Source organism: Musa acuminata, chromosome BXJ1-1 (assembly GCF_036884655.1).
Source record: "Musa acuminata AAA Group cultivar baxijiao chromosome BXJ1-1, Cavendish_Baxijiao_AAA, whole genome shotgun sequence".
NCBI classification, from domain to species: Eukaryota; Viridiplantae; Streptophyta; class Magnoliopsida; order Zingiberales; family Musaceae; genus Musa; species Musa acuminata.
The window spans coordinates 8,169,707-8,182,609 of record NC_088327.1 but is presented as its reverse complement, the minus strand read 5'-3'; the positions used below and the strand labels follow the sequence as shown (position 1 = coordinate 8,182,609).

Genomic DNA, 12,903 nt, shown 5'->3' with positions numbered 1-12,903 from the left:
TTCCGTACACCGAACCTCTAGGATTTTTATTTATGCCTTTTTCTTTTCAAATATTCGTTTGCAAAATTTCCATATGTAATTTGGATGTACAACATATTCTAAATCTCAAAATAAGAAGGGTCAGTCGAAATGTTATTGGGAGGAAACTTACAGAAACAACATTTACTCTCATCTGTGTTAAAGAATTAATCTCTAGGTTGACTATCTACCAAGACCTATAACAATGCAGCACTCGCGACATTTGAAATGCATGTCGGATGTAGATTTTTACCACGAGAGCTATTGCTCGCCAAACTCCGACTAAACCCTATTAATACATGTTAATATCGCAGCTTTCATCTGTTCCTTGTCCAAGGATGATTCCACCACAACCTGCACAAGGAGAGCAAGGAAAAATCATCTGCAAGAACTAAATGAAACATATGGAAAGTTTGTTACACGGACGATGAAGAGATGTCTGACATCGGCAATTGAGAAATTATGTTCACACATCCGACTATTTCAACAGCATGGATCAAGAAACTTCCTAAGGTATGTCCATTGTCTCCAAATCTAATATGACTGCCTTCATTCAATAAGCCAGCTAGCACTTACTACCTGCTAAAAAAAGTTGAATTGATTGTGTACTCCACAATAATTAAGTTTGCCCTGTCTTTGAGAGCAGAAGACAACTAAGAGCAGTTGCCATTATTTCTGGGACACTTGAGAGAACCAAGAATGTCTAAGAAACAGTCTACATTGAGAAGCCTAAATGATAGTAAAACCAAGAATGTCTAAGAAACAGTCTACATCGAGAAGCCTAAATGATAGTAAAACCAAGAATGTCTAAGAAACAGTCTACATCGAGAAGCCTAAATGATAGTCAACCGAAAAAAGGATACTCTTCATAGTGAAACATTTTTTGTGCCTACAAAAGATGCATGTTGTGCACACACAACAAGGCACAAGATTCCATAACTCAGCAACAATAAGAAGCTGAGAGTTCCAATAGCCTTGTCTATTGCCGTCTCACAAGACAGAACGGAAAACAAAACAAGTCCAAGGTTTTGAGACATCAAATTGAAGTCTTCTTAGGATGCTAAACATTTTTAATATAGGCTGTGAGCTCAACAGATAAATTATGAAACAAAGCAACAAATAACTAGAACTTTTAGATGTAAATTACTGGAGCCTGAGTACCAGGTGAGATGGCAAGAAAAAGGGATCCATACTCAGATAGTTAAAAAGTAGCTGTGAGTTGCAGACTTATAACAAAGGATTGTATTATTGATTGGTACTAGATGGCACTTGCTGAACATTGTCACTCATGTTGACACATGGCTGTTCCAATTTTTAGCCTGTGCTTGCCAACAACACCTTATTGTACCATAATATTCCAGAAAGATAAATAGCATCGCCCTAATGCCACAAATCTTCGATGTTGACAACCACACGTGGCAGCCAGGATCTGTCTTTTAGAAGGCATTTTTTTATTCTTAAAGTTGTACAGAGAAAGAGACCAGACAATGTCATCAACTAGACATGCAACTTGATATGACTCTTTGAAACACTAACATATCAAAAAATGATTTTCATGCTTCCTGGAGAAGTTTAAGATGATTCTTTTTAGCTGAAGCAGATGAAGAAATCAAATTTATTTTCCAAATTTCCTTAATTAGTCACAGCTAAGAGATTTGGCATTGGAAGGGGAAATTTGGTCTTTGTTGAGAGAGTGAAATTTCCAATTTAAAGTTATCAACTGTTAAAGTGAGAACATCTGGGCATTTTAGTAATTTGTGCTTTATCGAAACAGTTATATCCACTCAGAAAAAGTCATACCTCTTGGACCATGTTCTCATAACGAGCAAGCAACTTGTACTTGTTGTCAAACATAGAAGCCATATACACCTGAATATAGAAAATTTTGAACACCAAATTGAGCAATTTTTACTTGAAAAGTGCAGCATATATGGAATACAAGTTACCAATTAGTTATAGCATGAAAACGAAAAGCATCTTAATGAATACAGGAAAAACAACTGTGATCATTAACCTGAAATGTTGGAGCTAAACCCAGGCTTATAAAGAAACGACCTTTAGAAACACCGCTAATTCCATCAATTTTCTGCAGCTCTTGGATGAGTGAGTCCACATCAGCCCACTGATAGGAAAAGTTTAAACACTTTATTGGTCAGAATACTGTGAGGCCTTGATCTGTAAAGCTAAGTTGGTGGCACAGTAACAAAAGACCTTTCTTCAAAATATCTATAATCATTTCCTATTATCTAGAATTGCTTTTGAATCATTCAAGGCATCTCAGGGATACTGGTAAGATATATCACAACATGATGTCATGATGTACCTAGAGTTGAAACAACTGATGAACAATATGATAATATAATTGGAGACTCGAAAACAAAGAGAGTACTGAACTAGGATCACAAAGGTGGAAAAGTCCATAATGCTTAGTCATTATTATTGTATTCTCATAATTGGTACAAAAGTATCATAATGATCAAATTCAAGGTTTAAAAAACTGGCAGTGGTGTCTATACCAAACTTGTTTGAACCGGTAACCACGTGACCCGAAAAAAAGCTAAAAGAAAAAATCAAACATGTCAAAACGGGACCTGCACCACATCATATGCAGTTTGGACCATAAGCTACTAGCCATATCACCTATTACATTAGGGGTATTTTAAAACAAGGATCCGACAGCTAGGGGGTCTTTTTGCACATTAAGGTCACTGATAAACAGAAGGAAAAAAAGCTACAAATCTTGATTTAGGATCCAGAAAGGATATATTTTGTCATTGGCCTAAGGTTCCAAGGACTTGTATTATTTTGTAGATATGTTCTCAGAAAAGGGAAGTTTATCAACAGAAAGGTTTCCTATTTCCTAACTTACATGCACTAAAAGTATTGAACATGAATGGTAGCAACAAAGCTTCTAAGATCAACTATTTAAAGTGGGATTCATGTAGCCCACAATTTTGCTTTACTATCATCACTTCAGTTATTTGTCTTCATTTTTAATCCTTTAAACAAAAGAAAATTCATTATTGGTCAATACAACTTTAAATTCAACTATTTAAAGTTAAATTACTAATTCTGTAAGTGCATTTATACAAAAATGAAATATTTAAAACATAGATCGAGTAATAAAGTTGAAAAAAGGTTAACACCTCAGCATCAGATTGTGTCGCTTCTAGTCTTCCACCCAAAGATGCATGATCTCCAACAACAGACTCCAAGGCCTCTATTAATGGGTCTGGCTGAAAGTAAATTCATGACCACAGGTTGAAGCATTATGTTCAGACTTATCTTACTCCATGAAACTCACGATAAATAGTATGTCAGAATACCATTATATCTTTCAATGATAACATGATCCGTTCAAGAGTATAATCCAGTTGATGAACTTTTGCCTCGACAATCTGAAACAAGAAAATAAGCTTATGAACTTCGAGAGCTTCAAAGAAAATGGAGAATGCAACATGGTATCAAGAATTAAAAAGGAAAGACTGCTAGCAAAACATGACACCTGCTTTAGTTATAGTAAGAATAGGCTTTGGAAACATCTCCAGAAAGTATCAGTCAACAAGTACCGGTGCATATCATACACACCTACTAGTATGAATTTGATATGGTCATCCATGTCTGAAGCAAGTGCAAAAATTCTTGTTTTATTAATTGATGAAACATAGCAAATGTATACAAAAAGATCATATCCTCTTCTAAAATCAGGGTACTGATCTATCATTTAATATCCCCATGATTTATCCACTAGGGAGACTAGAAAACGAAGCTTCATCAAATGCTTGTTCAATCCATGCCAGACACATATTATCGCACCAAGGCTACTTATCAGATTGGCAGGTACATGCCCAAATCTTCATTTGCTGCATCTGTTCTTTAAACATATATTTAAGACATCTTTATGATGATACCTATGGAAACTACTACGTTTTGTGGAGTTCTGCTTTTCTTCATTAAGGTTGACAGACGTGTAAATTGTGTAGTTTGTTGTGATCCAAGCTCAAATCACATAGTGCTTCCTGCTAAAAGGGCACACAAAAGTTGCTTTTCTAAACCAGAGCAACAACTTATATGCTAAGTCACCTCACTTCCTCTGTCATTGATGGACGGCTCCGAAGGTCTAGCTTTCATGCGCAATTCCCTCCATCGTCGTTGCTTCCATGTGTAGCTCCTTCCACCATTGAGAGAGAGGACCGCAGCTTCCTCTGCCACCAACGAACACATCTAAAGCTTCTTCCGCCCGCAACATCATCATTCGAAGCTTTCTCCATCGCTGCTGCTATCGTCCGCAACTTCCTCCGCCGTCATTGTTGTCGTTTGCAGCTACCTCCATCGCCACCGTTGTTGTCCGAAAGTTCCTCCATCATCGCCACCCTCTCCTTCCCCACTTTCCATCGTCGGTGACTTTTTTTCCCTCTAACTACTATTAATAATGGATTAAATATTGTTAACAGTAGATTGTTAACTATTATTACCATATAATAGTTCATATTTAGATTTTAGCATTGCTAATCTCTTTATTTATTTAGAACTGTTATTAGGGCTTCAAGATTAATAGCAAATGTACAAAGCAATTCAGAAGATTCATCATAAAATTCAAGAAAGGATCCTACTTGGAAATACAATTATCTAAAGGATCCCAAAGATCCTAATACAATTACTTGTATCTTCTGTGATAAAACTAATAGAAGTGATATTTTTCATGCAAAGCAGTATCAAGTAAGGAACTTCAAGAATGTATCAATATGCAAAAAGTGTCCACCTAATGTAAAAGAAGAGTTGTTGGCTTATCTGACTGAAAAAGGATGTAATGGAATAAATCTTCTGGAAATTTATCCGAGGATAATGCTCAACATATTAGAGATGATGAAGAAGAAGATTATTCAAAAAGTATCAATGCTAATGGGAAAATAGTATGTGATAGGAAAAGAAAAGAAGTTATGATTGTTAAGAAGGGTAAAAAGAGACCGATGGACTTATATATGTATCAAGGATCATAGTAACAACAAGATCAAGCAAGAGCAAAATTAAGACAAACAAATATAAGTGATGCTTGTGATAAGGAAATAAGGGGAAAAGCGATATAACACATTGCTCGCTTCTTCTATCAGACTGGCCTTCCCCTTAGTATTTGTTGTTTAGATAATTTTAAACAGATGATTAAAGCTATTGGAAGATATGATGGGGGATTAAAACCTCCAAATTATTATGAGTTGCTAGTTCCATTACTGAAAAAAGAATTGGATTATACAAATGACTTATTAAAGGACCACAAAGAATCATGAGTAAAGCATGGTTGTTCTATTGTATCAGATGCTTGAATCGACAGGAGACATAGGAGTATAATTAATTTTATAATCAACTATTCTTTAGGAATCATGTTTGTGAAGTTAATAAATGCATCATCTTTTATGAAATTTGGAGAAAAAATTTGGAGAAGAAATTGATGAACAATATATCGTCCAAGTTATAACCGACAATAGAAATAACTATGTGTTAGTCAGTAAGATTTATCTTTTGAATTTTTAAATTTTTAATTACCGTGTCTCCAATTTGAATGAAAAACTATGTGACTCCTAAGTCTTATCAAATTTATTATCCTTTGTCTTAGGTAAATTACTTGGAGCAAAAAGACAACACATATATTGGATTTCATGTATGGCACATTGCATTGATTTAATGTTAGAAGATATTAGAAAGATCTCTAACATCAAGAAGACTTTAGAAAGGGCAATCATTGTCGTTGGATTTCTCTATAATTATATTGGGGCTTTAAATATGATGAGAGAATTCACAGATAAAAGGAATTTGTGACATATGGTGTCACCCAATTTGCTACTTACTTCTTGACATTACAGAGCGTGCACCGTAAAAAATATAACGTAAGAAACATATTTACCTCAGAGAAATGGGTGACAAATAAATGAGCAAAAGAAGCGAAAGGCAAAAGGACTGGTGATATCATCTTAATGTCGTCATTTTTGAATCTTATAGTTTATACATTAAAGGTAATAGACTCTCTTGCTCGAGTCCTTTGGTTGGCAGATAATGAAAAGAATCATGCAATATGATATATTTATGAGGTTATGGATAGAGAAAAGAAAATAATTCAAAAGTCTTTTGATGAAAATGAAGAAAAGTATAAGAACATATTTGCAATCATTAACGAAAAATGAAATTGTTAACTTCATCGTCCATTACATGCAGCAAGATATTATTTGAATCCAGAATTCTTTTATAAGAACACGCTCATTGAGTTTGATGCAGAAGTTGTAATTAGGTTATATAAGTACATTGCAAGATTGGTTCCAAGCCTTGAGGCGTAAGATAAAATCATATATGAATTATCTTTATAAGAGAATGTTAATGGTCTTTTTGGAATTCCAATGACAATTCGATCTAGAACAACTAAATCCCCAGGTATTTATAAATTTATATAATTAATTTCATATATAGTATATTATTGTTAATAATAAAGTAAATTTTACAACTGAATAGTAGAGTATATTTAAAAATTTCACCCCGAACTTGCAGCAATTGACTATTAAAATTCTTAGTTTGACTTGTAATGCTGTATGTTGTAAATGAAACTGGAGTGTCTTTTAACATGTAAGGATCACATAATATTTTTATTGTAATTAATCTTTTTTTTTTAGATAGATGTATTAATATATTTTTAAATTATATGACATGACATATTCATACAAAAAGAAAAAATTGGTTAGAGCATCAATGATTGCATGATCTGGTTTATATAAAAAGTATAATCAAGCATAAAAGGCTCGTTATGATTTATGAAATGATATTGATCCAATCTCATTACAAGATATTGATGATTTAAATGAGTGATTAGTGAGGGAAATATGTGCGAACTTGCAAGATGCCGAAGATGAACTTATATTTGCAGATGGACGGCTTGGCATGGGGAGATGTGATAAGAGTCTCAAGTGTTAGAGAATTACAAACATATATAAAACAAATGATGAAAGCAAAAATGAGTGCAAAAGCCTCAAGTTCATCTCCCGCCATTGTTGAAGAGAAAACATATTTTAATGAAGATGGACAAGAGGAAATGAAAAATGATAATATGGTTAAGAATGACGATGTTGATTATGATGATAATTGACTTTAATGTAAAGCTTTATTGTTTTGAGTCTTTTAACATTTTTATTATTAGAAGATGGATAATGTAACTTTGTACTTTAAATCTTTTCAACTTAATGTCATATTTTTATTTATATAATCATATTTATCAATTATATTATATATTTTTTATATTTTAATATTTTAGGGCGCCTCATTTCGCTTTCGCTCGGATGGGCGCATAAGCCTAGGCGCTTGCCTAGCGGCTCAGCATTTTAGGACCTTGGCACCTTTTGGTGTGTAATATTTTTTAAATCACTGATATGTACCATGACTTGTCTATCCTTGAATTACTATACTATTGTGTATTTAAGCAAACCTACATATATTTAGTTCAATGCTGAATAAAATCACCAATATCCACTTTTTCAGGTGAATATAATTTCTACATTGTTTTTTAAGTAACATGTATGTTACATCTAGACAAAGGGTTGTTTGACAAATGGTTGTTTTCTTAGCTTAGCTCATTCGATAGTAGGAGACTTTTTACTTAAATAAGCATGAACACCACCTTCTAGAATTTTGCACTATCATGGTAGGCTTAATTAATTCCAAGTCAAAATCTGTGATCAAGAGCACAGTCAAGTGGCTTCCTAGTCTGGGTTAACAACCATTTATCATCAAAAGGTTTTCCCACAACCTCCCAAGGAAAGTAATTACAAAATTACTTATTTTATACCTGCCCAACTTTAAAGTACGATGTTGGATCCAAAGTTGCATCCCATGGAACTTCTGACTGGTGAATAAGTGCAGTTACTCCTTCAACCTATTAATTAATAATCAGGAATAATCAGCTTCTCATGTCCTACCAGAAACTACTGGACTATGGTTAAACAAAAGAATCATGAACAATTATTACCTCCACAAATATGCCAAAGTATGTAATTTTCTTGATACAGCATTTCACAACATCCCCAATACTAAGTCTAGCCTGCACAAAGACTCATAGAGAATAGATTATCAATACCAAACTTGAGTCAAATTTGAATATGAACAAGTGGAGTTAGTATAATATAATTCATGATCTGTTCAACCAAGAAAAGACAAAGCATTAAAACAAATGTCTTCTGAGACAAATAATCAAGAAACAAAGCAGCAGTGAATATCAAGAGTCCATTTATAAACATAAGAACATGGAGCCTACTTACTGGTAAAGAAAGCTAAACCATCAAACACTTTCATAAAAATAGTAAACAAAGGATCCTATTGGCATTGACTCTTAAAAGCAGAAAGAAAAGGATTAATTCATGATGTTCAACATAATAAGTCGAGTTTTATCATGTCTTGAAATTTAGAGATGAACCTAAAATGCTGGTTAGTTTAGCCAATCTTTACATATAATTCCTACTGGATTAGACAATATATATGTATGTATGTGTGTGATACATAATATATCACTGAGATTTGTCATCTTTACAGCCATGAATTCATGATATCCAAGTAAAACCATAGGTACTGATGAAAAGATAACTAGAATGTTTATCTTCTTATTTTCATTTTATCAAGTAGATCAGGACACTGACCACATGTACAAAGGTTGAACAGTTTGCTGGGCTGAATATATCAAAAGCCCAAAACTACATTTGCCAGGGGAACTTGAAATTAGGCCTAAGTAACAAAGTATTAGAAAGCAAGAGAAACCAAAACAGTGACTTAAACAGAGGAGAACTCACAAAACTAAGCTTTATTACAGCTTATCATCTTGTGGATATTTAGAAAGACCTAGGTTACCAAAATAAATGACCAAAAGAATTATTTATAGGAAAAACCATGAGACACCATCTTGGTAAGTGATTTTTTGCAATCTCAAAAAAATCTCATAACAATCTAAAATGATCCTGCCTTTGGACTGATCCCAATCCCTTTGCCCAAATAATGATAACAATAAACACACTTCCTTTACCCTTTTCTATATAAATATATATATATATATATATATAATTTCTTTTCACCTTTGCCCTCATCCTATACTGTGATATGCTGTGCTGGTAGTTGGTTGTTGGTACCTGGTATCCATTCTTTAAATCCTTTGGTTCACAATACGCCTCACATTTCAGGCCTATAAAATTATGAATAGGTTCTCTCCTACCATGAGTTTAGCAAGCACAAGATCAACCCTGATAATAGAAACAATGTTTTGGACTAGTTTGTGAGCTGGAATCTGGAAAGCTTTGATCCAGGTTCCCAGACAACTAAATTTGATCCATGCTTCTTAACCAAAGAGAAACTACAAATAAGTAGCGATTGATTTATCACGTTGCTACATACCATAAGACTTCTCTTTTTCTCAACCACCTCTTCCTTTTCTTTTGGCCTCCCAGAGAACATTAACTTTCTGGAGTTTTTATCAGCCAGAATCACAGAAACTTTAAGTCTCTGCAATTTCAGATGTAAGCCATTGCAATAAAAAAATTACAACAATGAATTAAATGCACTAAAATCTGATGAATTAAGCATGTTCTTCAAACCTGACCAATGAATGATGATAGAAATTTGTTTTTTTCTTGGTCATATGCCTCATAAAGATCTTCAAATTTCACTTTTGTTGGTGACACTTCACTGTTCTGATTTTCTTTTCCTGATGTAGACTCCAGTCCAAGATCCTTACTTCTAGCATCATAGCTTCCTAGAATGCTCAGATTCTGCCTGTATAAGGAGGGATCCACCCCTTTTTTTCTTAACCATGACTCAAATGCTAAGAATTTCCATTTGGCACCAAGATTTCGGTAAGGTAAGAAACCTATCAAAGACCCAAATGATACCTGATAATAAAAATGATAAAAATTAGAAAAGTATTTTGGGAACAAATTAAAGATATATGAATTCACAAAGACTAGGCAAACTCACAACAAAACCTCTGCTGCTACAACTAATCAGTTCCACTTCAGCTTTCTCTCCTGTATGCAGCAGATGCCCTGCCTTTTCCCAGTCACTTTCTTCAATTTCCTGCAATTTCCTATCTCCAAAATCTAAGCCAACTCTTTTACACAAGTTTCAAAGGAGTTTGTACATCAAATTTCTTTCCATCAACTATTGTAGCTTCATCATATCACATTTATTAATGTGATCTTTTCTTAACCAAAAGTATGCAAGGATGCTTTAGTCAAAATGAAGAAAAATCAATGTGCAACAATTTACCTCTTGATCTGCTGATATAACAGGCTCAGTTCCAGAAGTGGAAACATGGCCATCATGCTGCAAAGCAATCTTCTCCTCTCTAAATGGACGGGACATTTCTTTTAAGGGCGAGTCCAGCCTAAAGATTGTTAACTTCACAGTTAACAAATATATGGATTTGCAATAAGACAAAAGAAAACAAAAAAAACTTTATCCAAAAAATTCAAGTACTCAGAAGTGTATCTGTAGCTTATATGACTGTAAATAGATGATCGTTGCACGTCCATATATGACACCAGCCAAAAAAATGTAAAATCATGCATGAAGGCACAAGGAAATAATGTTTCATAAAATTCAAATAAAGTTACATACGCCAATGAGAGTACCAAGTGGGATACTGTCATGACAGAGATACCAATTTGGATAGAACAGCATACAAGACACTATCCATGATAATACCACAAAAAGCATGTCAGAAGCCTGTCATGATTGAAATGGACAACAGAAAGTTCAAGTCAGTGAACCACCTCTGAGGCTTTCCTAGCAGGGCAGCTTGCATAGAAATAGCATCGGCAGAGTCATTGTCCAAACGTGTAGATGAAGCTTCAGCCACATTAGCTTCAGCAGCACTTTGATTAGGTGGCTGCAATCCTTGAAAAGTTGAATGCAATATAAATATTCATAACTTAATACAGAGCACATGAGTAGGCAAGCTAGCATATTACCTGCAACCACACCATCATCAAGATTGGATGAATCTGAAATGTCAGCATCCTTGTCATCTAAACGTCCTTCAATAACATCATTTTCCAGTGGCATACTGGAGCTTGAAGATGCATCCAAGCCGGTTACTTGAAGTTCATCCAAGTTTGCTGCTGTTGTGACCAAGTCTGTATTATTCATTGACATATTTCCCTCATGTAAGATCTTCACATCCTTATCTGGGGCCCTCATTTCAGTGAGACTTGACTGAGAAGAATTTCCAGAAGACACACTCTCTTGTTCAGAACCTAAGGGTACTTTAACAACTTCCGGCTTCTTTAGAAGGGATACATTACTTATGTTTTCACTAGTATTTTTTCTCATTTTCAAGACTAGGTTTGGTTTAAATTTGAACTTTGAATTCATTTCAATATCATCATCTTGAGTGATAGAGGGCTTTCGCAAAGAAATGTTGGGATCTGTGCTTCTGTCTTCAGTATCTCCTAGGATTTGGTTTGGCTGTGACTGAATTGATGTGGGTTGTTCAGGGGGTCTCATAGCTCTTATTCCTCTATTCATGGTTGGACGGGAAAGATTTACTTGTCCTTCCACTGTAACATTTCGGGCATTTTTCTTGTTTGATGTATCTTCCTTTTTTGATGAAACAGAAGGTGGTTGCTTCACTCTCATGTCTTCTGGAACATTGATCATGTAATCATCTAGCTTACCTTTATTTCTTCTAAATGATTTTTCAACTTCAAGATAAGAGACATCAGGGTTTGACTTTCTTGCCATTATCTGCAGGCAGGTGCACAAGTTTCATTTATCTCAAGCAAAAAGGAAAAAGGAAAATTGCAATAAAATAAAGAAACATTCAAGCATTCAAACATAAAACCTTTGTCTGGGAAAGGTAAATGAAAAGGAAATAATAATATGGAACAAAGAAATCATCACCTAACAGAAAGGAAAGATGACTAAAAAAAATATCAAGATGCAAAAACAATGATGCACAATTTCTTCCCACTTTCACTTTCAAAAGCCAAAAACTATTTGCTTGTTTTTTTTCCCTGCGCACATAAATTTCTTCAATGGGTTCACTACTAAACACTACAAATAACGTTACTCAGTCAATATTCTGAATTCCTTTTGATCATGAGTCATGATTTACAAGTGATAACTCGCTCCTAGGCAAAAGGTTTTCCCTATAGCATCCAAGAAAACAAACCAAATAAGTACTGTATTACCCTACAAGATTCCCTAACCGTTTTCTATGCTACCCCAAGCAAGATTGAAGAACGAACGGCACCACCTATATGTTGATCGATTTTTTACCTTAGCTAGGGTAAGCTTAGGGTCCTCGCCGAGAAGGCGCCCAAACTTGAGCTCCATTTGGTCCCACTTGTCGAGCTCCGGCCCGTCTTTAGATGAGGTGCGGAAGACGGGGAGGAGGCCGGGGCGGCGCCCGACGCTCCTCCGCCGAGGAGGGAAAGGGAAAGGGAGGAAAAAACCGCCGCCAATAACGCTGCAGACAGAGCGGGCGGCTTCCATCTTTGACGGGCGACGTTGCGAGAAGTCGATGCCGCGGAGCCCAGGGCAGGGGTCCCCTGCGCTGCTGCTCACGCCAAGGTAGCTACGGTCATCGCATCGCGTCGCGTAGAAGAAGGGTTCGTGCGCCAAGGGAAGACGATTCGCGCGCGATAAGGAGCGTGAGATGGGATGGAGTGGAAGAAGAGACCAGGATTTTATCCGATGCCATCGAGCTATATTTACGAATAAGGCCCCCCCACCTATACACAATGTCATATGGTTGGTGGAATTTCTATATCTTCGTTGATGGAATTTCGATGTTTTTATCTAATTCATTTTTTTTGTTACGAATAAAATCATTCCTATAAGTCAAAACCTTTTCGATAAATTTCTTTT

The 12,903-nt window shown here is 35.2% G+C and overlaps 1 protein-coding gene across 1 annotated transcript; it reads right to left on the bottom strand.

Moving 5' to 3' along the window:
• Positions 1–105: 105 nt before the first annotated feature.
• Positions 106–12,732, bottom strand: LOC135649282 (uncharacterized). The gene is made up of 14 exons (XM_065167518.1): positions 12,313–12,732; positions 11,004–11,778; positions 10,806–10,929; positions 10,300–10,417; positions 10,009–10,107; positions 9,630–9,923; positions 9,430–9,537; positions 8,021–8,092; positions 7,841–7,927; positions 3,345–3,416; positions 3,165–3,254; positions 2,033–2,140; positions 1,819–1,887; positions 106–372 (listed from the first exon to the last, which is right to left on the bottom strand). Exons 1-14 carry the CDS (start codon positions 12,526–12,528, stop codon positions 301–303), a joined length of 2,304 nt encoding a protein of 767 aa, XP_065023590.1. The 5' UTR covers positions 12,529–12,732; the 3' UTR covers positions 106–300.
• Between the last annotated feature and the right edge of the window lie 171 nt (positions 12,733–12,903).

What these genes read in the sequence shown, in the direction of transcription:
- LOC135649282 (XM_065167518.1), bottom strand. Translation starts at nt 12,528, where the DNA reads ATGGAAGCCGCCCGCTCTGTCTGCAGCGTTATTGGCGGCGGTTTTTTC. An exon ending in TGATGATGGTGTGGTTGCAG is followed by an intron (nt 10,930 to 11,003) that starts GTAATATGCTAG and finishes CAACTTTTCAAG; the next exon opens with GATTGCAGCCACCTAATCAA. An exon ending in ACTTTGGCATATTTGTGGAG is followed by an intron (nt 7,928 to 8,020) that starts GTAATAATTGTT and finishes ATTAATTAATAG; the next exon opens with GTTGAAGGAGTAACTGCACT.